The sequence below is a fragment of the Lissotriton helveticus genome, chromosome 4_1, assembly GCF_964261635.1.
Source record: "Lissotriton helveticus chromosome 4_1, aLisHel1.1, whole genome shotgun sequence".
Taxonomy (NCBI): Eukaryota; Metazoa; Chordata; class Amphibia; order Caudata; family Salamandridae; genus Lissotriton; species Lissotriton helveticus.
Genome location: NC_136063.1, coordinates 235,715,776 through 235,738,268, shown reverse-complemented (window position 1 = coordinate 235,738,268; position 22,493 = coordinate 235,715,776). Strand labels below are relative to the sequence as shown.

General features: G+C 47.4%; 1 protein-coding gene across 1 annotated transcript in view; it reads right to left on the bottom strand.

Annotated features, from left to right (window-relative positions):
• The window catches only part of ZFAT (zinc finger and AT-hook domain containing), a 985,201-nt gene extending 976,680 nt beyond the window's left edge, over positions 1–8,521 (bottom strand). The window contains exon 1 of the mRNA XM_078686715.1: positions 8,288–8,521. Coding sequence (XP_078542841.1) covers positions 8,288–8,309 — 22 coding nt within the window. The 5' untranslated portion in view covers positions 8,310–8,521. The remainder of the gene's footprint in view (positions 1–8,287) is intronic.
• Positions 8,522–22,493: the final 13,972 nt, after the last annotated feature.

Sequence of the window (22,493 nt, the reverse complement as noted above, 5' to 3'; positions counted from 1 at the left end):
CTTTTAGGCCCCCTTACTAAAATTCTCGACCTAGCTGAAGAATCCCACATCTCCAACACTCCCCTGGATACTAACCTAATCAGGGGATGGAGCCAGAGGGCGATTGTACTCCTTGGTAACGCAAATTCCTCACTTAACATCGAAAGAAGGAGGACCGTCCTCAATAGAATAAACCCCAAACTCGGCGATCTCGCAGAGAAGGAGCCTTCCTCTAAGCCTAATGGCCTCCTCTTTGGAGAGGATATGATTAAAACGCTGGGTAAATATGTCGCAACCTTTACCGCTCTGGATAGAGCACAATCTAATATGAAAAGGGTTTTCCCTACAAACCTTTTTGGCCGGGCCGGAAGAAGGGGCCGCTCTTCCGGCCGTGGAAATTTTCGGCCCTTCTCATCTGGAAGAGGAAGGGGTTCCAGCGGCAGAGGCTTCTACCCCTCCAACAATAGGCAATACTACCCGCCTAGAGGAAGAGGTTCCCGAGGAAGAGGCTTCCCCCCCCGTGGTGCCTCCAACAACGCTACCCAAGGTAAGTGCTCCTCTTCCTTCTTCCCCTCCCAAGGTCGGGGGCAGGCTCAGACATTTCCTTCACGTTTGGGAGTCCTTAACGCAAGACCCCTGGGTTCTAGAAACAGTTCAAGGGTTCAAAATAGAATTCCTAGAGATCCCATATCAATACGTCACTCCGAACCCTCTGGTTCTTCCTCCAGAACACCTGCAAATCGTCAAAGAAGAGGTCTCTTCTATGTTAAAGAAGGGTGCCATAATAGAGGTACCTTGGTCTCAGAAAAACTTCGTAAGCACCCTCTTCCTCGTCGAGAAGAAGGACAAGGGTTGGCGCCCAGTGATAAACCTTCGGGAGGTAAACAAATACCTCGTCTATCGGCACTTCAAGATGGAGGGCATCCATCTTCTCAGGGATCTCCTCCTTCAAGGAGACTGGTTAGTCAAATTGGACTTAAAGGATGCCTATTTCACCATACCCATGGCTGCAGAACATCAACCCTTTCTCCAATTCATCTGGGACAATCGCCTTTTTCAGTTTCAGGCCCTTCCTTTCGGCCTTTCATCCGCACCTTGGTGTTTCACCAAGGTCATGAGAACGATCGTCTCCACCCTGAGAACCAGAGGTATCCGCCTCATTATTTACTTAGACGACATCCTCATCATGTCCCAATCCCATTCGCAGTTACTAAAAGATCTCCAGACCTCCATGAATCTCATAGAGGACCTCGGATTCATTATAAACAGGGAAAAGTCCATTCTTTCACCCTCCACTTCTCTGGAGTTCCTAGGCTTCACTGTGGACACCTCCAGCTGTCTCCTCCTACTCCCAAAAAAGAAGATTGCCAAAATCCGCACGGAAATCAGATTCGTCCTGAGACAACAATCTCTCTCCCTCCGAGAACTGGCCAGACTTCTTGGTCTCCTCTCTTCCTCGATCCAAGCTATCTTCCCAGGCCCGCTGAACTACCGTGCCCTTCAGAGAGTGAAAGCCAATGCTCTCAGATCCGGCCTCTGGTACGGAGACCATGTCTCCCTGGACGAACAAGCCAGACTAGAACTTTCTTGGTGGCTGGACAATTTGGATGCGTGGAACGGAAGGGCTATCTTCGGTTCAACTCCGGATTTCGTTCTAGAGTCAGACGCCAGCCTTCACGGCTGGGGAGCACGCCTCCTCGACCAGGACACCGGTGGTGTCTGGACCCCCTCAGAATCTTCTCACCATATAAATTTCTTAGAGCTGACAGCTGGACTCTACGCTCTGATGAGTTTCAGACACTCTCTCCAGGGCAGATCCGTTCTCCTGAAAATGGACAACATCTCTGCAGTCTCTTATATCAATCGTCTCGGTGGCACGAGGTCTGCCGACCTATCAGACCTGGCCAAGAAACTTTGGATGTTCTGCCTAGAACACAAAATCTCCCTGAGGGCAGAATATCTCCCAGGGAAATCCAATATTTCAGCAGACTGGAACTCGAGATTCCTTCTAGACTTCAGCGATTGGAAACTCGATACCTCCGTTTTCAACTCCCTTTTCCACTTCTGGGGTCCCTTCGACGTGGACCTCTTCGCAAGCCGGTTGACCTTTCAACTCCCCCAATACTTCAGCTGGATGCCAGACCCGGGTGCTCTGGCTGTGAACGCTTTCCTCCAGCCCTGGGCTCCCCTCTGCCCTTACGCCTTTCCCCCCTTTGCGATGATCCAAAGGGTTCTGCAGAAGGTGAGACAGGAACAATGCTCCTTGGTCCTGATAACCCCCTTCTGGCCGTCTCAAGCATGGTTCCCCACTGCTCTGGAACTTTCTTGCGACGTTCCCTTCCTGATTCCGGCTACTCAGGGACTCCTCCTAAACGCAAGCGGAGAAGATCACCACCTGGTTCTCTCAGGGAACCTGAACCTTCTTGCCTGGAAAGTGTCAGGCAATCTAACCAATTGTCTGGACTTTCGTCTTCGGCTCTCACTCTCCTTGGAGAATCTTGGGCACCTGGAACACACTACAGATATAATAACATCTGGAAAAGATGGTCTAGTTGGTGCTTGGAAAGGGACTTGGATCCCGTGGAAGCTCCTATCGCCAGTATAGTCAATTTTCTGGTGGAACTCTTCGACAGTGGTCTCTCCTATAGATCTATTAACTGTTTTAGATCTGCAATTTCAGCTGGACACTCTCTTGTCAATCATAAGACGCTAGGTAAAAATGTTATTATTTGTAGAGTTCTTAAGAGTATCAGACTTAAGAGACCTCCTAGACCTAAATATCAATCTGTTTGGGATGTCAAACTTTTGCTTGACCTTTTTTCCTCCTGGCCTGATAACTCCTTTCTTAATAGGAAATGTCTTTCTATTAAACTTGCCACTCTCTTGTGCCTGATTTCTTGTTGCAGGGTTTCCGATGTCAAAGCCTTGGATATTTCCTATAGATGTTATGACATGTTTGGTGTTAAATTCGAGATTCATAGGAGAACCAAGACTATGTCTGATTTCATTTCCTACCCTCGCTTTGATTTCTGCAAAAAACTTTGTGTTGTTAATTGCATGAAAGAATATGATTCTAGAATGAAGGACCTTCGTCCACCTGATGCGAACCAGCTTCTTATCTCTTACGTCAAACCTTTTAAACCCATTTCATCTTGCTCCATTGCTAGATGGGTTAAGTTGGCCATGAGCCTTGCTGGTATTGACCTTTCTAAATTCCAAGCTCACTCCCTAAGGAGCGCTATGTCCAGCAAGTCCTTTTGGTCTGGTGGTAAGTTGAATGTAATTCTAAACTGTGCTGACTGGTCTAATGCTTCTACCTTTGCACACCATTACTGCAAACCCATAGAACACGTCTCAGATGCTGTTCTTCAGGGCTACCAACATGCATAATGTAGCCTCCTGTCTTGTAATGAAATTGCGATTCTCCTATTAACATGACCAGAGAATCTGGATTTCATTAAAGACACGGAGGCTAACATTATCCCTCCCGTCCCTCCCTTGAGGGATATGGAGAATTGACTTGTTTTATTTTGTCTTTATTGATTCATGCCTTCTAACCTCATGCTTTCCTTGTTACTGCTTCTGAAGGTTACCTTGTGTCCTTTTTAACTCCCTCTATTTTCTTTCAGACAATTCTAATTGATGAATCTCCAAGGATTCTCCAGGTCTCTCCAAGGATCTTCCAAGTTTCTTCATTACCTCCTTCAAGTTTCAAGATGCATTCTTCGTTCCTCCTGTCGTTCAAGGCATTTAAAAGAGGCTGATCTCTCCTGGCACACGCCTTTTATAGATACTGTGATGTCACCTTGTTATTATTCTAAACCTTTGTGATGTAGGCGGCTGTGTGAGCTGCATTAAAAGGATTAATGCATAATGTTAGCCTCCGTGTCTTTAATGAAATCCAGATTCTCTGGTCATGTTAATAGGAGAATCGCAATTTTATACACATGTGTAAAACGATTAGCACTCCATAGCACTTCAACAATGGACACTGCACCATCTCACAAGTTTCTGAAAATAAGAACATCACATAATCCACGAATACCAAGTTGCATTTGTCCACTGTTCACTTTCTTCTATTATGTTTTTCAGATATGAAGCATTTGTATATTACTATACTTACTATACTATACTTTTTTACGAGCAAGATCCAACTTATACAGGCCTCTTTCCCATCGGCTACACCCATGGAGCGAACTGCCACTGAGGACATTCGATCGCCTCTGGCCTTGCCAGGCCCGATACTGGGGGCTTTTCCACCTATACTGGAATCCGTCTCCTTAGCACTCTTGGCCAACTTGAAATCTGGCTCGCCCCTGGATCCCTGTCCTGCTAAGACACTGGCGAAGCTGGCTGATGTGATCAATCCTTTGGTCAGTCCGCTGCTAAATCTTTCATTGAGCCAGGGAGTGGTCCCGCAGGCTTGGAAGCAGGCGATGGTCATCCCGCTGCTTAAGAAGCCTGGTCTGGACCCTAAGGCCCTTGTCAACTACCGGCCTATCTCTCTGCTGCCGGCTCTTTCGAAAATTGTTGAAAAGCACGTACAATCGGTGCTTTCCAATTTTCTAGAGGCGAATGAGATTTTGCATGCCTCCCAGTCAGGTTTTCGCCCTAATCTTAGCACCGAGACCGCGCTCCTCGAGGTCTCTGAAACAATCAAGGAGATCCTGGATCCAGGGGGTAAAGCCATGCTGGTGATGTTGGATTTGTCGGCGGCTTTCGACACCGTTCCCCACGAGGGTCTTCTCGCAAGACTCTATGAGATTGGTCTTCGGGGAACGGTGCTCAGTTGGTTTTCTTCCTTTCTAGCCGGCCGCCGGCAAACGGTCTGGGCCTCACCAGATTCCGCCGTGATGCCTCCACTGGGAGTCGGGGTCCCTCAGGGCTCTATTTTGAGCCCGACCCTCTTTAATATCTTCATGACCCCTTTGGCGGCATTGGCGGAGTCGTTCGGGGCCCGGATCGTATCTTATGCCGACGATACCCAGCTCCTCTTCTCGTGTAAGAGAGGAGGAGATTTCGAGGGGGAGAGTATCCGGGATTGCCTTGGGGCTGTGTTTCAATGGTTCCAACTGCACAGCCTCAAGTGCAATTCCGACAAGTCTGAGATACTCTTCTTTGGGTGCGACACGGAGCCAGACTGGCAGGCCTGGTGGCCTAGCGGCATGTTCCCCCCTATGCGTTCTTCCCAAATAGCGAAAAACTTGGGTGTTAAGTTGGACACGGGGCTTACAATGAAAGCCCAGATCCTAGGGGTGTCGGGCATGTGCTTTGGCCTCCTCAGGATGCTGCGGAGGTTTCTTCCCCTGTTATCGGAGGAGCACCGGAAGCTGACTGTACAGGCCCTGATTGGCTCCAGGTTGGATTATTCAAACATTTTATACCTGGGCCTGCCAGAGTACCTGTTACAGCGGCTTCAGGTTGTACAGAATGCTGCGGCAAGGGCAGTCTATGGAGTGAACAGGCGTACCAGCGCTACGGGTTTGCTCCAGACCCTGCACTGGCTCCCAATCCGCAAGCGGATTGCCTTTAAGGCTCTGACATTGGCATTTAAGGCCCTTCATGCGTCGGGAGCGAAGTATCTCCAGAGGAGACTGACTTTCTACCAACCAGCTCGCTCTCTGAGATCAGAATCTTTATTTCTGGCTACTGTCCCACGGGTGAAAAGAGCGCGTCTGGGCGGTCGCTCCTTTGGGTTACTGGCGCCCCAATTATGGAATTCCCTGCCCCTCTCCCTTCGGGGATCCACTGGCTTATTAGCCTTCAGAAAGGACCTTAAGACCTGGTTGTTTGTCCAGTAGGCCTTCCTTGTGTGCTGTTTCTGTTTCCACTGTGTTGTCTTTTATTTCTTTTAATGTGTTATGTTAGTTCACTGCAGCCTGCCTCAATTAAAAGCGCCGGGACACTCTTTTTGAGTAGCCGTTGCGCTCTACAAAAAACCATTTAACATAACATAACATAACATAACTATAATGTAAACTGTACATTTGCTTATATAAAATTATGCAAATTCTTATGAATCATACCAATTGTGGGAAATCTGCTCTATGGTGTCCCTTCTGCAGTTTTGTTGTTTGTTTTTTTAACCTGGACTGGGGATTTTAGTTAGCACTGCAGGCCTAGAAAAATCTACTTGCCCACTCTCAATTGCAAGTAAACTTTTATTGGGTCGAGCAATGTTTAGCACCTACTAGTCCCATCTAGCCAGCATACTTAGGCTGGAAAGAAACAGGTGTTCTGTTCATTTAGAAAGTGAATGACCAATAAAAATGCCATTAAATATTGTTTTTATCTTGACACATTTACAGTCTGTTCAAGGTAAGAGGTAAAATGTCAGCTTGTCTTTTAACTAATTGCTGCTTGGAAAATGAGGTTTTTTTCTCTCATACTAGAGTTAGAGGTTTTTGTCAAGTGAGCGGTCTGAAGATTTTAGTTATTTTTATCTAACACAACATTTAAATAAATAGCCTGTAAATTAATATTACAAATATTTAAAAAGATATCAGGAATTACAAAAGAAATTATTTTTGTAATTAAGAAGTGTGATGCAAACAAAGTTACATAGGAGCAAAACAAACCAGAACACTTTACTTGGTGATGTGCAAATGACACATATTTGCCGAAACTCTATTTCCAAACATTATTGTTTGTACACTATATAGTTGTATCAGTAAAGCTGCAAGTCAGTGGGAAAGTTTGTGTAAATTTCAATGTAAAATCTGCTGATTACAAATGACAGTGTGCTACCACTTCATGCTTTAGTTATGTATTTATTAAAAGTGATAGTTTTTAAACACGATTTGAGAAACATTCCTGCCAGTCTTGATGAAAATGCTGTTAATGAACTAAGAGGCAAGTCAAGGGTCATGTGTATCCTATATGTGGCTAGATTTATATTATATGTGAAAAGAAAGTTTAGTCTGTTAAATCAAACAAAAGCTTTTTGTACAGCAGACATGCTGAACTCATACATTTGAAGGTGCTCTCAAATGTGATAATGAAGAATATAGAGGTTCAATTAATTAAATGTGCCCACAATCACATAATTTAAAACGAGCTTATGGGTCAAGAGTATTACAAATAGGTTGAGGAGATTTTTTAAATCACTAGACCTACAGTTTTTGTAACATTTTGTGATTTTTCGAGGCCTACACTCCAGTTCTCTTAACAGCTGGCATGCCACTTCAAGCTGGCTGACTAGTATATAAATTTGCATGTTTCATCTATAAAACCTTAAACCCCAACCAGATACCCCACTCAAATGTTTCCCACATCAGGTGGTGCATAAAAACTAAGACTTTCCCGCAGCCCGCATATTAAGAACCAACATACCCTACACAGATCCTAGAGTATACACAATTTCAAATACTCATCCAGTACATAACCGTAACATCCCCTTCTTTCTCCAATTTCAAATACTGACTGAAATAAGAAATTTGACTGAATAATCATCTTCTTTCTACTCTCAGTAATACCATATTTAATGTCTTCTACTAACTACATCTTGCTTAACCCCACTTCTCACAGCTATGGTTAGCTTCATCATAACCGTGAACGAGCTTCATCATAAACGAGAACCTGAGCTTAATTGCCCCTTGTGCGCACTCAGCTATGTTCTTGCTGTCATCCTCAAGTATTTTAGTTTCTTTTTTAAAATTCTTACCACTTACATTTTAGAGTTCAGGTTCTAGCCTTCCTCACCTGGTGTGCAATTTTCACGATCTCCTAATTCATTAGACTTGATAACTTGGTCTACGAGGATCAACATTACAGCAGAACACTGCACGCAGGGTACCAAAAACATGTGCACAACTGCACTGCTCTACTATCGTCTCTCGCGAACTGATCTATCTTTATAATGCTTTTGAATACAATTAACATTACAAATGTGTTTTAAATCCCGCTATTCCCTCCTACACATCCACTTAAAACATATATTTTATATATTTTGTATGTTCTTATGCAACAACCCCCAACAAGTTTACAAACAATTCCAACAGCGGAGGCAAGCAACGTCTGGCGTGTCATTCAAAGGAGCGCTACCAGGTCTAAGGTAAGTAAGACACGAGAAAATAAGCTATGACGTATGGGTGCACGGCTGTCCTTCTTTCGCTATCACCGCCCAGACTTCTTTAGATACGGCGAATCTGCCGCCCTTGGTACCAATCTCGTTCTTTGCGCACGGTGCTGATTGGCTATCGCCACTGATGTATCTGCCGCGCCAGAGGGCTCTTGGCGCTACATTTACTTCCTCGCAGGCGCGCACCTCCCATCTACGAAAGTACTAACGGAGAAAAAAAAAGCCTACCTGATGCGGACGGCACCTCCATGCTCTGACCGCGAGTGCCAATTATTGTTGACCGACGTAATTCGTGCAAGCTATTTCACAAATATAAGGTCTGTTATAATTTTACAGCCGAGCTTGGGAGACTACTTTGTCGAATCTGCATCGGTGGAGATCGTGGGTGGCTTCTTTTTTTTTTTAACAGCGGGAGAACAAACAAGAGAGCGCGTGTGAGTGACATCACAGGAAGCGCGCGACGTGCGCCATAGGCCTTCTTTTATTTTTATCGGGGCTATCGCTCATAAACCAGGCGGTCCTCCATTGTAAAGGTGGACGTGGCGTCCATCTTGTATTGCCTTTATTCCCTCCGTTCGTAAATGGATTATTTTGAGATGGTTCCAAAAATGCGACTCTAAAGTCCAGAGTTGATCAGCATTTGCCAAAAACGTTTGAGCTGAAGCCTGACGGCGAGAGGTGTCGACTTTAGACTGGGAACAGGTGAAGTCCCGGTCGACTCACCAGCTTGTGATTCTGGGCAAATCATCTCCCCGTGCCTTAAAAATGAATCTGACCTTGAGTAATATAATCTGGTGTTCCTATAGTGCCCTTGGGCCAAGTTCGTTCTATGAAACAAAACAAAACACGCATTAGAAATACAATAGGTCTCGCCTTTGATTAAGTTATAACCATTTGCTTTGCTAATGGTATTGTGTAGCAAACCAAATGGCTTTAACTTGATGAAAGGCGAGACCTGGCTATTGCATTTGTAATGCTTGTTAAGTTTTTCTGTAGTACCCAAAGTTTTTACAGCAGTTTACATCGATCATGATTATATGATTCAGAATGTTATTTACGCTCCTGTGTCACTTTTTAAAAACTTAAATGTAACTTAGTTGTGCAAAGTGTATTGTGAGACTGTTATATGGAGAAAAGATTGCATACGACCAGGGCCACTGGGATTATGCAACAGGGGAGCATAAAAGTATGCTAATATGGTTCTCTAAATTACATGGCAAGAGAAGGCAAATTATGTGGCATAATCTGGCACATATTTTAATAGTATTACTCCAATAGTTTGTCATTGTTCCACTTCCTAACACCATCTGGGCATAGGTTTCACAACATTATTACCAGTTTAAATCCAAAATATAACAGTAAGCAACTGAATGGTGACCAGTTAACCTTCGCACCGGGCCTTCCACTGTTAAGGAGCACGTGTCACTCCGTTCTTCGCAACTTTTGATCGGTTTGAGCTAGAATTGTATTTTTTGAAACAAATATGTTGATTACGCAGCAGATTATGCATCATGTGGTAAATCCATAGCAAAGCTTAAACAGTGCGGCCGCAAAATCGCACATTCCAGTGACCCTGGCGATGATGGAAAACCTAAGCACTCTATGTATTTAGGTTGAGACATGAAGCTAGTAGTGAAGCAAATGTTCACTAATTCTATTGGGCTCGTCCTTGTGGGTGTATCTTGTAAGAATGAAGTGCGGATAGGAGGGAATAACTGCGACCTAAGACACAGGGTAGCAATACACGCATGATCTTCAGTGTAACTGCTGTTCGTAAAAGGCCACAGAACTGGCCATCAGGTAAAGTCAAGAATAAGGCAGCGCAGACTTCACACTTCGACTGTTGAAGTGCGGTTAATGATGCTGAGGGCATTGCTAATGAATGTTCCATATGTCTATGTGAGATCAGTACAGCAGGGCAGGGACATTTCAAGATTGGATGGGAGCAATTTGCTCTCTTCTGGTATATTATAGAAGACTACAAAGTCTGTAGTCAATAAAAACACATGCAGGGATGCTGACTGGAGGAACTGATCAGTGTGAGCACGTTTCGCACATCTTGCAGAAACCAACATTTTTGCACATTTCAACAGTGCAGCAAGCAATTTGCATATACATTACAAATCATTTTGAGGTAAGTGAGTGGTAAACCTGTCACATAAGCAGATTATATCAGTGTTACAACTGCAGCACTCGATTAGGCACGCTTCAGCAGTGCCAGATTAAGGCACCCTGGAGGCTCTGGGCGTATTATTATTTTGGGACCTCTTTATCCCTATGTATATTGGGGATTAAACTAAATGGAGGGGGCGAACATTTTAAACAAACAATGCAACGTGAAATTCTTCAAATTACAGGGGCGAACATTTTAAACAAACAATGCAACGTGAAATCCTTTAAATTATATAATACACATTGTGTTTTTGTTATTTCTTTGTTCCTCATTTCTACAAAGGTAGATTACATTTGCACGCCTTCCATCTTCCCTGTGTATGTGTAAGGTCAAATTCCACAGCCTGTACTGTTCTCGTACCATCTGTTGCTTTGCCCATTGCACCGCTGTTCCTATTATTTCCATGCTCAAGGGCTCGCATCTCTGCTGTTTTTCACTATCTGCAGCTGTCTCTCACTCGTTTTCTGTGTATCCGTTTAGAAGCTACTATGCAAGTACCTAGCTCGAAATTGTGTGTTCACTATTTTATAGTGGTCGCTCCATCGCACAGTTGCCTTCCCTTTGCCCATCGCACAGTGTCTCTGATAGGGGTTCAGTTTGACTGCGGCTTCTGGCTGCAATACTTCTGCAGTGGGTCAGCTGCAAGGATCTCTCAGGGATTCAGCCTGCCTCTGTTTTCTGAATCCTTGTGCTACTGCCTCCCTCACCACTTCATTTTACCACAGCAAACAGCTCTACCACTTCAGCCCCTCCACCTCCCCCAACCCGGAGTCATGTGGCCAGACAGGACCGCTCCAAGTGTTGTCTTATTGTTGTCCAGATTGGAGTGCGCACGCTTCCTACATAAGTAGTTTGCAGTTTTTGTGGAACTTTTTTGAACTCCTGTTTGCTTTTTTCTTTGTCCCACACACGGATCACTCTGGTCAGGGGGAGTAGAGGTGCAGAGAAGTGGGTGCCTCTGAAGGCCGGAATGGTCTGTTGGGAGTCAGTCAGGGGCCACCAGGCTCTATCTGAGCAACACAGTCGGGAGATTGTTGGTGCTATGGAACGGCGGGTGGGGCTTGGAGACATTCCACCCGAGACCTGCTGCTGGCTTTCTCCCAGCGGCAGAATGGCTCAGTGAGCTGGGCAGCTGCTGATGACAAATCAAGAGAGCTTCAGTGGCGCAGCGAGTTCGCCCGAAGGCACAGAGCATCAAAATGTGCAACAGAGATCCAGACATACTGACAGTGAACACACTCGCCAAAGCACACACATGCTTTCCAAAGCATTTTAAACAAGCAATGAAGTGCGTGCGAGCAAGCAACAGAGGTGCGTGTGCAGCTGTACACTGCTTCATTCATCTCAAGGCACAAACTCTACTGAGTGTCGGCGTTACATCTCTGTGCCTTCCAAAAATAAAATGAAGCTATATGTGGCGTAAAGAAAAAAAGTAAAAGAATGGCGAGCATGTTTGGAAACCGGAGTCTGTGTAAGGGGAGGTATGCATGGATTGGAAAGAGGCAGGCTGTACCATGCAGAGTTTAGCAGCCATGTTGGGAAAGAAACTACCAAGAGATCTGTAACACGAGCAGCGGGAGGAGCCAGGAGGTGGAGCACCCGATACACGAAGGAGGACACGGTTTCGGATTGATCTTCTGCAAGGGAGGGCTATAGTTTAATTGAAGCATTAGCTTTGGTGATGACCTCATGCCGTAGAATTGAGAGCCAGCTTGCCTTTACGTTCTGTTATTTCAGCCATGTTGTACAGCAGCGCGGATGCGTTGCAGCCTGGCTGAAAGGGGACAAAAAAAAGCGCAATCATACAGTGAGCGTTGACCGCGTCACAGTGCTTTTCACAATGCACGGACAGCGGAGTGCTGGTGGGGTGAGCGAAAATCCACAGAGTGCGGGCAGTGGGGGAGGGGGTGCGTGCGACTTCATTAGAAAGAGATAAAACGTAAGAAACAACACGGCCTCGCAAAATGAGGACATATCTTTTGTGACCCTTGAAAATATTAATTGACAGGAGGTCGCTGCTAGCGCTCTTGGGCTAGTTACGTGTTGTAAGAAAACAAGTGGTACCAGGGTCTGCTCCACGAAGCGGGTCTAAATGTGAAGTAAGCGCGCCTCTTGGCACCGTGTGCAACAGGAACAGCGAGTGCACATCCGGACCGGCGTGGCGGAAACATAAAAAACCAAGCTCAGCCAAAGACGACGGCGCTGGCAATGTAAAGAAAAGAGTGCGTATTGTCTTTTAAAGGACAGTGTGTAAAGCCGCCAGTAAAAGATCAAATCCCAATGGGCGGGGCCAAAAGCGGACAGGGTGGCAACCCTCAGAGTAATGATTGCCTCCGGTGCAATCATTACACTGTTTTGCATCATCCATGACGCAAAATGACGCTCACCAATGAAAATTGGAGGCTTTAGCCGCAAGACTACTTCTGGAATCGTATCGATTCCCAGAAGCCCTCGAATGACGAGAGCAGCGTATGCGCTGCTTTCGAAGGCCGAGAGCTAAAAAAATGGAGTCCCAGTGATCTGCATGAACTCGCGATGAAACACATACATGATTCAGGCGGGAGACTACCGATTTTTCAAGCCAAAAATGGCTTTATTTTAACTGTGTCCCGCCTGAAATTGCATTTTCTACAATAGAAGTCAATGCAGAATTTTCATTCTCCTGATTATTTAGTTTAAATCTCCCACGTCCCTGTCCTCAAATGTTGGCATGTATGGAAACACACTGTGATATATCCGCTCTCTGGTGCTATTTGTAGGAACACTCAATATAGGGTGACCAGACGTCCCAGAATTGCCAGGACAGTCCTGGTTTTTGAAGGACTATCCTGGCACCCCAACACTCCTGAAACACAATAATATCCAGTTTTTAAGGGAAGGTCGGGTGAACCTGCACATTAATCACACTTGTGCAGGTTCACATTTCAACCGCCCTCTTAGATACCGGGGATGGAATTTCATTTGTTTAGACCATGGGTACTCACAAACTGTCTCTCGGGGGCCAAATTTACAGTGTGGTTTGTGGCCGAGGGCCGCACCGGTGGGGGCGAGTCAGTGGGGGAGGGGGTGGGGCTAGAGCAAAAAAAAACTGACCATGAGGTCGAACACAGGCCCCTGCAGCAGAGGCCTTCGTCTACTGAGCCACCAGACCCGGCATACATCCATCTCTATATATATCTCTCTCTCTCTCTCTCTCTCTCTCTCTCTCTCTCTCTCTCTCTCTCTCTCTCTCTCTCTCTCTCTCTCTCTCTCTCTCTCTCTCTCTCTCTCTCTCTCTCTCTCTCTCTCTCTCTCTCTCTCTCTCTCTCTCTCTCTCTCTCTCTTTCCCCCACTCTCTCTCCTTCTCTTTCTCTCACTCACTCTGTCTGTCTCCTTCTATCTGTCTCCCTCCCTCTATCTGGCTCCCTCTGTCTGTTGCCCTCCTCCCTCTGTCTGTCTCCCTCTGTTTGTCGCCCTCTGTCTCCCTCCCTCGGTCTCTCCCACTCTCATTGTCTCCCCCTCTCTCTGTCTCCCTCTCTCTCTATATCACTCCCTTTGTCTCCCTCCTTCTATCTCCCTCCCTCTGTCTGCCTCCCTCTGTCTCCCTCCCTGTCTCCCTCTCTCTCTGTCTCCCTCCCCCTCCCTCCCTCTGTCATCCTCTGTCTCCCTTCCTTTGTCACCCTTTCCGTCTCTGTCTCCCTCCCTCTATCCCCCTCCCTCTATCTCCCTCCATCTGTCTCCCTCTGTCTGATTCCCTCCCCCTCCCTCTGTCTCCCCTGACTCCCCGTGGTGGCGGGGTCAGTGGGGGAGGGAGTGGGGCTAGAGCTAAAAGAAACTGACCTTGAGGCTGAACACAGGCCCCAGCAGCGGACGCCTTCGTCTACTGAGCCACCAGACCTGGCGTACACATATCTCTCTCTCCCTCCCTCTCTCTATCTCTTCCTTCCCCTCTCTGTCTCCCTCCCTTTCCCCCTCTCTCTCTCTCTGTCTCCCTCCCCCTCTCTGTCTCAATCTCCCTCCCCCCTCTCTCTCTCTCTCTCTCTCTCTCTCTTTCTTTCCCCCTCTCTCTTCCCCTCTCTGTCTCCCTCACTCACTCTGTCTCCCTCTGTCTGTCTCCTTCTATCTGTCTCCCTCTATCTGTCTCCCTCTATCTGTCTCCCTCTATCTGTCTCCCTCCATCTGTCTGTCTCCCTCTATCTGTCTCCCTTCTTCTGTCTGTTGCTCTCCTCCCCTCCTCCCTCTGTCTGTCTCCCTCTGTTTGTCGCCCTCTGCCTCCCTCTGTCTGTCTCCCTTTCTCTCTGTCTCTGACTCCCTCTCTCTCTGTCCCCCTCCCTCTGTCTCCCTCTCTCTGTATCACTCCTTCTATCTCCCTCCCTCTATCTCCCTGTCTGTCTCCCTCTTCCTCCCTCTGTCTCCCCCCTCTGTCTCCCTCCCTGTCTCACTCTCTATCCGTCTCCCTCTCTCTCTGTCTCCTTCCCTCCCTCTGTCACCCTCTGTCTCCCTTCCTTTGTCTCCCTGTCTGTTACTGTCTCCCGCCCTGTCTCCCTCCCTCTGTCCCCCTCCCTCTATCTCCCTCCTATCTCACTCCCTCTATCTCCGTCCGTCTGTCTCCCGCTGTCTGATTCCTTCTCCCTCCCTCTGTCTCCCCTGACTCCCTGTGGGGGCGGGGTCAGTGGGGGAGGGGGTGGGGCTAGAGCAAAAAAAAAAAATGACCATGAGGTTGAACACAGGCCCCTGCAGGGGACGCCTTCGTCTACTGACCCACAAGACCCGGCATACACACATCTCTCTATCTCTCCCTTCCCCTCTCTATCTCCCTCCCTTTCTCTCTCTATCTCCCTCCCTCTCTCTCTTTCCCCTCTCTCTCCCTCTCCCGGTCTCCCTCTGCCTCACTCACTCTATCTCCCTCCCTCTGTCTCCCTCCATCTGTCTCTCTCTGTCTGTCTCCCTCTGTCTGTCTCCCTCTGTCTGTCTCCCTCCCCCTGTCTCCCTCTGTCTGTCTCCCTCCCTCTGGCTCCCTCTGTCTGTTGCCCCCCTCCCGTCCCCCCTATGTCTGTCTCCTTCTGTCGCCCTCTGTCTCCCTCCCTCCCTCTCTCCCTCTGTCTGTCTCCCCCTCTCTCTCTGTCTACCTCTCTCTCTGTCTCCCTTCTTCTATCTCCCTCCCTCTGTCTGTCTCCCTCTGTCTGCCCCCCCTCCCCCTCCCTCTGACTCCCCCCTCTGTCTCCCTCTGCCTCCCTCTGTCTCCCTCCTTGTCTCCCTCTCTCTCTGTCTCCCTCCCTCTGTATCCCTTCCTTTGTCACCCTTTCTGTCTGTCTCCCTCCCTCTATCCCCTCCCTCTATCTCCCTCTGTCTGATTCCCTCCCCCTCCCTCTGTCTCCCCTGACTCCCCGTGGGGGCGGAGTCAGGGAGGAGGGAGTGGGGCTAGAGCAAAAAGATACTGACCATGAGGCTGAACACAGGCCCCAGCAATGGACGCCTTCGTCTACTGAGCCACCAGACCTGGCATACACACCTCTCTCTCTCTCTCTCTCTCTCTCTCTCCCTCTCTCTCTCTCTCTCGCTCTCTCTCTCCTCTCTCTCCTAACTCTCCTCTCTCTCTCCCTTCCCCTCTCTCTCTCCCTCCCTTTCTCTCTCTCCCTCCCCCTCTCTCACTAATCCCCCAGCGAACTCCCTCTGTTGAGCAAATCACACTTGTCATTAGCGCTTGGACGCCTCAGGGCAGCAATCGCGCTCTACAAATATACATTTCATTTCATTTCATTTCTCTGTCTGCCTCCCTCTCTCTCTCTTACCCCCTCTCTCTGTCTCAATCTTCCTCCCTCTCTCTCTCTCTCTCTCTCTCTCTCTCTCTCTCTCTCTCTCTCTCTCTCTCTCTCTCTCCCCCTCTCTCTCCCTGTCTCCCTCTGTCTCCCTGTGTCTGTCTCCTATCTGTCTCCCTCCCTCTGTCTGTCTCCCTCTGTCTGTCTCCGTCTATGTCCCCCTCTATCTGTCGCTCTCCTCCCTCTGTCTGTCTCCCTCTGTCTGTCGCCCTCTGTCTCCCTCCCTCTGTCTCCCTCCCTCAATCTGTTTCCCTCTGTCTGTCTCCCTTTCTCTCTGTCTCTCTTTCTCTCTGTCTCCCTCTCTCTCTGTCCCCCTCCCTCTGTCTCCCTCCCTCTGTATCACTCCTTCTATCTCCCTCCTTCTGTCTCCCACTGTCTGTTTTCCTCTGTCTGCCGCCTCTCCTTCCCTCTGTCTCCTCTGACTCCCCCCTATCTCCCTCCCTGTCTCCCTCTCTCTCTGTCCCTCTCCCTCTATCTCCCTCCTTCTATCTCACTCCCTCTATCTCGGTCTGTCTCCCTCTGTCTGTCTCCTTCTGCCTCCTTCTCCCTCTGTCTCCCTCTCCCTCTGTCTCCCTCTCGCTGCTTCCCTTCCTCTGTCTTCCTACCTCTCTCTCCCGAGTCTCCCTCTCCGTCTCTCTGCCTCTCTATCTCTCTGTCTCTGCCTGTCTGTCTGTCCATGTCTCTGTCTGTCCCTGTCTCCCTCTGTCTCCATCTCCATCTCTCTGTCCCTGTCTGTCTCTGTCTCTATCTCTGTCTGTCTCTATCTCTGTCTGGCTCTGGCTCTATCTGTCTCTGACTCGTATCTGTCCCTGCCTCTATCTCTGTCTCTAGCTTTGTCTCTCTCTGTCTCTATAGCTTTCTACCTCTGTCTCTCTCTACCTCTATCTGTCTCTTCCTCTATCGGTCTCTGCCCCTGTAAGTCTGTTCCTATCTCTGCCTCTATCTAGCTCTGTCAGCCCCTGCCTCTATCTGGCTCTGTCTCTATATGTCTCAATCTGTCTCTGTCTCTATCTGTCTCTGTCTCTATCTGTCTCTGCCTCTATCCGTCTGTCTCTATCTGTCAGTCTGTCTCTGTCTGTTTCTATCTCTATTTGTCTCTGTCTCTGTGACTCGGGCAGTGCACATGTACTGTGTCTACACATCCCCGTCACCAGCCCATAGACAACCCCCCCTCTCCCTGAGTAATGTAAAAGGCAGCTAATTTTCTGTCTGAATTTGCTGCTTTGCAGTGTTTGTGTCCCACCACTGGGCCTGGGGGTCACACATGTCCCTGGCTTTAATTCTGAATCTCACCCGAGCTGTCAGATCAAAGCCCCCCTTTGGCGCCAGTCACCGGAGTACTTCAAAGGTCTTTAAAATACCATTTACTTGTTAATGAGGCTTTTGTTGTATTTTACCTCTTTTTAGCACCCCTGCATCTCCACTCTTGACTGTCCCTGAAATCGCCCGGCCCCCATAGAGCAACAACTGGCGGTGTTTGCTGACACTCTTTAAAAAAAAACAAAAAAAACACAGGTTTGATGTCTGCAAGGTTCGCGGGCCGCAAAGGAAGGCTTGCCAGGCGGCACTATGAGTACCCGTGGTTTAGACCCTCTAGCTGTGCTGCCTCGTCTCATTCAAGCAGCACAGCAGGAGTTAATGAGGCGTGAATTAGGGCTGCAGAGCCCGGCCTGGCCCAGCACCCTGACCTCTGCACAAGCAGGGGAGCGTAAGTTAAGGGAAAAATATATATATATGTATCATGCCCTGAGATGGAATAGGATATTTAGCCCTATTTCTGTGTCTGTGCTTGTCCCTGTTTTTCCATCTGAAAATCTCGTCACCCTACCCAATAAGAGAGTTACAGTAGGTCAATTATTCGCTATTTCCTATAAGAAATGAGAGGTGCTAGCTTCCATAGAGACATATACGAGACACCTTTTCACGATTTAAGATTCTTCAAAAGCTTTGACATAATACTTAAGTAGAACTTTATTTAAAAACGTTAGTATTCATTTGGAACAGGGCTTTTCTGTCTTTGCTTACTTTAATTTTCAGCCTGAGGTCACATTTTAAAGTGCTTTCTTATAAATACGGTTTAAATGTATGTAAAGATAAGCGGACAAAATACTGGATTTAGGTGATGTTCCAATTTTTGTATCAGCCGGGACATTAAAGTACCAGTCATACCAGTAAAAAAAAACAGCCAGATGCCAACGTCATAAGAAATACAATAATTTTTCTTTTGCCTACTAAAAAAATTATTTTTTGTCTACAGAATAATGAACGCAAGCAATGGAAGCCATGTGCCACTGTTTCTAAAAATATGTGTGTAAGCGAAACTCTGCTTAGATTAATTGCATGAAATAGTATCAAACGTGTAGTGTCTGAGGAGTGGTAAATATTCACATTACAATGGCTGAAAGACTTGTTGATTGAGGTGCCACCTCAGCATAAGCGGTACAAAAGGGGGTGGTGATGGACGGAGCATCTGAACCTATCAAACACTCACACCCAGTCAAAAGATCTGTGTTTTGTTCCATCACCATTCTTTAGCCCACTCTGCCACCCCAGTTCAGACATGGCTATATGCAAATCAGTCTGACCCTGTGCCTCATGGGAACAGTCCAGCCCGAACTGCCAAGCCATGCCTTCCCTGGACTGGAAACAAGCTTCCGAGGACCGGTTTCTGGCATTACAGCCGTCTTCATCCCGGCTTGCTTGAATCCAGTAGCAAAGTGAGTAAGGGACTCACGTCTGAGCATACCCTGCCACACTTATGGCGGCCAAAGCGGTACAAAAGGGGGTGGTGATGGACGGAGCATTTGAACCAATCAAACACTCACACCCAGTCGAAAGATCTGGGTTTGATCCATCGCCGTTCTTTAGCCCACTCTGCCACCCCAGTTCAGACATGACTATATGCAAATCAGTCTGACCCTGTGCCTCATGGGAACAGTCCAGCCCGAACTGCCAAGCCATGCCTTCCCTGGACCGTAAAAAAGCTTCCGAGGACCGGTTTCTGGCATTACAGCCGTCTTCAGCCCGGCTTGCTTTAATCCAGTGGCAAAGTGAGCAAGGGACTCACGTCTGAGCATACCCTGCCACACTTATGGCGGCCAAAGCGGTACAAAAGGGGGTGGTGATGGACGGAGCATCTGAACCAATCAAACACTCACACCCAGTCAAAAGATCTGGGTTTGATCCATCACCGTTCTTTAGCCCACTCTGCCACCCCAGTTCAGACATGGCTATATGCAAATCAGTCTGACCCTGTGCCTCATGGGAACAGTCCTGCCCGAACTGCCAAGCCATGCCTTCCCTGGACAGGAAACAATCTTCCGAGGACCGGTTTCTGGCATTACAGCCGTCTTCAGCCCGGCTTGCTTGAATCCAGTGGCAAAGTGAGCAAGGTACTCACGTCTGAGCATACCCAGCCACACTAATGGCGGCCAAAGCGGTACAAAAGGGGGTGGTGATGGACGGAGCATCTGAACCAATCAAACACTCACACCCAGTCAAAAGATCTGGGTTTGATCCATCACCGTTCTTTAGCCCACTCTGCCACCCCAGTTCAGACATGGCTATATGCAAATCAGTCTGACCCTGTGCCTCATGGGAACAGTCCAGCCTGAACTGCAAAGCCATGCCTTCCCTGGACCGGAAACAAGCTTCCGAGGACCGGTTTCTGGCATTACAGCCGTCTTCAGCCCGGCTTGCTTGAATCCAGTGGCAAAGTGAGCAAGGGACTCACGTCTGAGCATACCCTGCCACACTTATGGCGGCCAAAGCGGTACAAAAGGGGGTGGTGATGGACGGAGCATCTGACCCAATCAAACACTCACACCCAGTCAAAAGATCTGGGTTTGATCCATCACCGTTCTTTAGCCCACTCTGCCACCCCAGTTCAGACATGGCTATATGCAAATCAGTCTGACCCTGTGCCCCATGGGAACAGTCCAGCCCGAACTGCCAAGCCATGCCTTCCCAGGACCGGAAACAAGCTTCCGAGGACCGGTTTCTGGCATTACAGCCGTCTTCAGCCCGGCTTGCTTGAATCCAGTGGCATAGGCACCACAGAGAGCCTGATGTGTGTTGCAAGAAGACTCATCTGAACAACGTTGAGGTGACACAGCAGCTGTTTTCTTAACAGAGTTCTCCATTTACTGCCCTGTCTGATCGAGTGGCCATATTTACAGTATTACTTCACTGGACACTTGCCTTGTAGTATTTACATAATGCTCCAAAGTGCATTTTTGGACAGGGTGCGTGTTACACCATGTGGGAGTGCATGGTTGCCAGAGTGTTATATCTGTTATCCTATATGGGAAACATTTTGCTGTTGACAGTGACCAAAGTTACTCTTCTCTTGGAGTGCAGCACGTAGAAGTGTTACAGCAGAGGAGGAGGTGTAAGAGATAAGCATTCCATTTATAATTGTAGTTGGAATTAAAACATATCGGTAGCTACACAGAACCAACCTAGCCAGAGGGACAGTGAGGTACTATGTAGGAACACCCAAAAAAGTAAATGATGAAGAAGAATTAGAGAAGGCCCAGTAACCCACATGGCAACATGCATAAGGGAGAGATGCTGTGAAGTAAAATAATGCCAACTGGGCAAGAATGGGAATTGACATGAGCAGTAGCCATGCACTTTTTCAAGAGGCAGGGATACTGCCTGCTCCTGTACAGAAATATCCCATGAGAGAGGAAATAAGTGGAAGCAGAACGATGCTTGGCAACCTGAGTCAAAATTACTCGATCTTTAAGCGTCTAGATTTGACCTGTTCCTTTAAGGCAAAACATTTGGATGCAGGTTTATGCACCCAAGCCCCTCTCATGCTCCCAACGGCTTCCAGCGTGGGACAAGTCCTAGTCGAGTCATGGTACAGCTCTTAGCCAGATTGGCTCAGTGCTTTACCATCCATTGTACCAGCCTATAAGCTGTCGATATTGTAAGACCTTGGAATGCGCACCACAATGTGAAAAATTCACCAGCCAATAACAAACCTGCGTGAAATCTGAAACACAAGCCCTTTCCCATAAAAAGGCATAACACCACATCAAACTGTTAACATTTTAAGGTTTATGGAGAATTGGTAATGAAACACAGCATGAACATTTTATCTGCCACCGTAAGATATAATGAAGGGTCCATATTTTCACTGATTTTTACGGATAAATACAGAAGGACACCCATTTATTTTCCTGTTTGTATTTACTTTTCAATGTGGATAAAAACTGAAATTGGGTTGTTTTTGAGTGGTTCTAAATGCTGTCAATCATGACTGCCAGGTCAAAAGCTGTGCGAATTGGCAGTCAAGGGGGTAAAAAAAGAAAGGTATTTTAGTAAAGATGTTTAAACAGCAGTAGATATGTACACGGTTGATTCTGATATGTGTATGTTTTCATATAAGTTCATTGATTTATCAAATGTGGGTTTACATATTATTGAAATCTCTCAGGCATTTAAGCATGAGTGCAAATTTATCAATTACATACACGTGGAAATATACTAGTTTCAACTTCATTTTTTCATAAAACCCTAAATAAATATGAACAAGCATTTACAATGCAATGGTCTCGGCAATGTTATTGGTAGAGCTATTGGTATTGCTCATTATTTTTTTTTTTTTTTTGTATCCCTAAATAAATGGCATTGTTATTTCTATTGGCATATACACAGCTTCTTGCGTGCGGCCATCTTCTGCGCACACTGGATGTATTCGAAGCCCTCACCGGTTGCCCCCACGGCCTGCCCTGCCCCCGCCACCATGGACCCCAGGTCCTGCCCTGCCCCCGCCCCCCCCCGCGGTCAGAGTCGTTGTCAGCCGATGGGCCTCTTCTGGCCGCTGAAGCCGCTTCCCCTGCCCCATTATCAGCTCTTCACGCCGCACCCTCTGGCTGTGCGGGGACAAAAGGGACTGGAAGAGCCCCCGCCCGCCCCCAGGGGGCAGCCAGTTTGGTGGGTTACTTGGTAGTGTATGTGAGAAGGAGGGCCACTTTCACCCATTGTATTAGCTAAGCTAAGCAATACTTTTCAAAGAGAGTGGGTGTCGGGAGCACGAGAGATGGATATAGAGGGTTACTTCCTCGTTAAATGAACCGTGTTTTTTTCTTCTGTGATTTAAACATCCGCTGCAGTGTTGCAAAGAAAGAGGGAGACGTCCGTTTTCTTTTAAACGGAGTACTTAAATATCCATTATTCAGTTTCAAGTATATACACCGGTAACCAACCATGAGTTCACTATACATTAGTGTCATTTGTTCCAGTAGGATATATGGATGGAAGCTAATCAAGCAGCCTGAAACATTGGTAAACAATTACAGTACGCAGGGCACATGGAACAGCACTTCAAGCCCCATATGTGGTTGTCCGTCCCTAACTTCACATCAGTAATGGGAAAACCGCTGGTGCTGCAGTACCAGGGAACGGCCTTGCCTAAATGTTCGTGCTCATCTCCTAATGAGTATTTATAGGA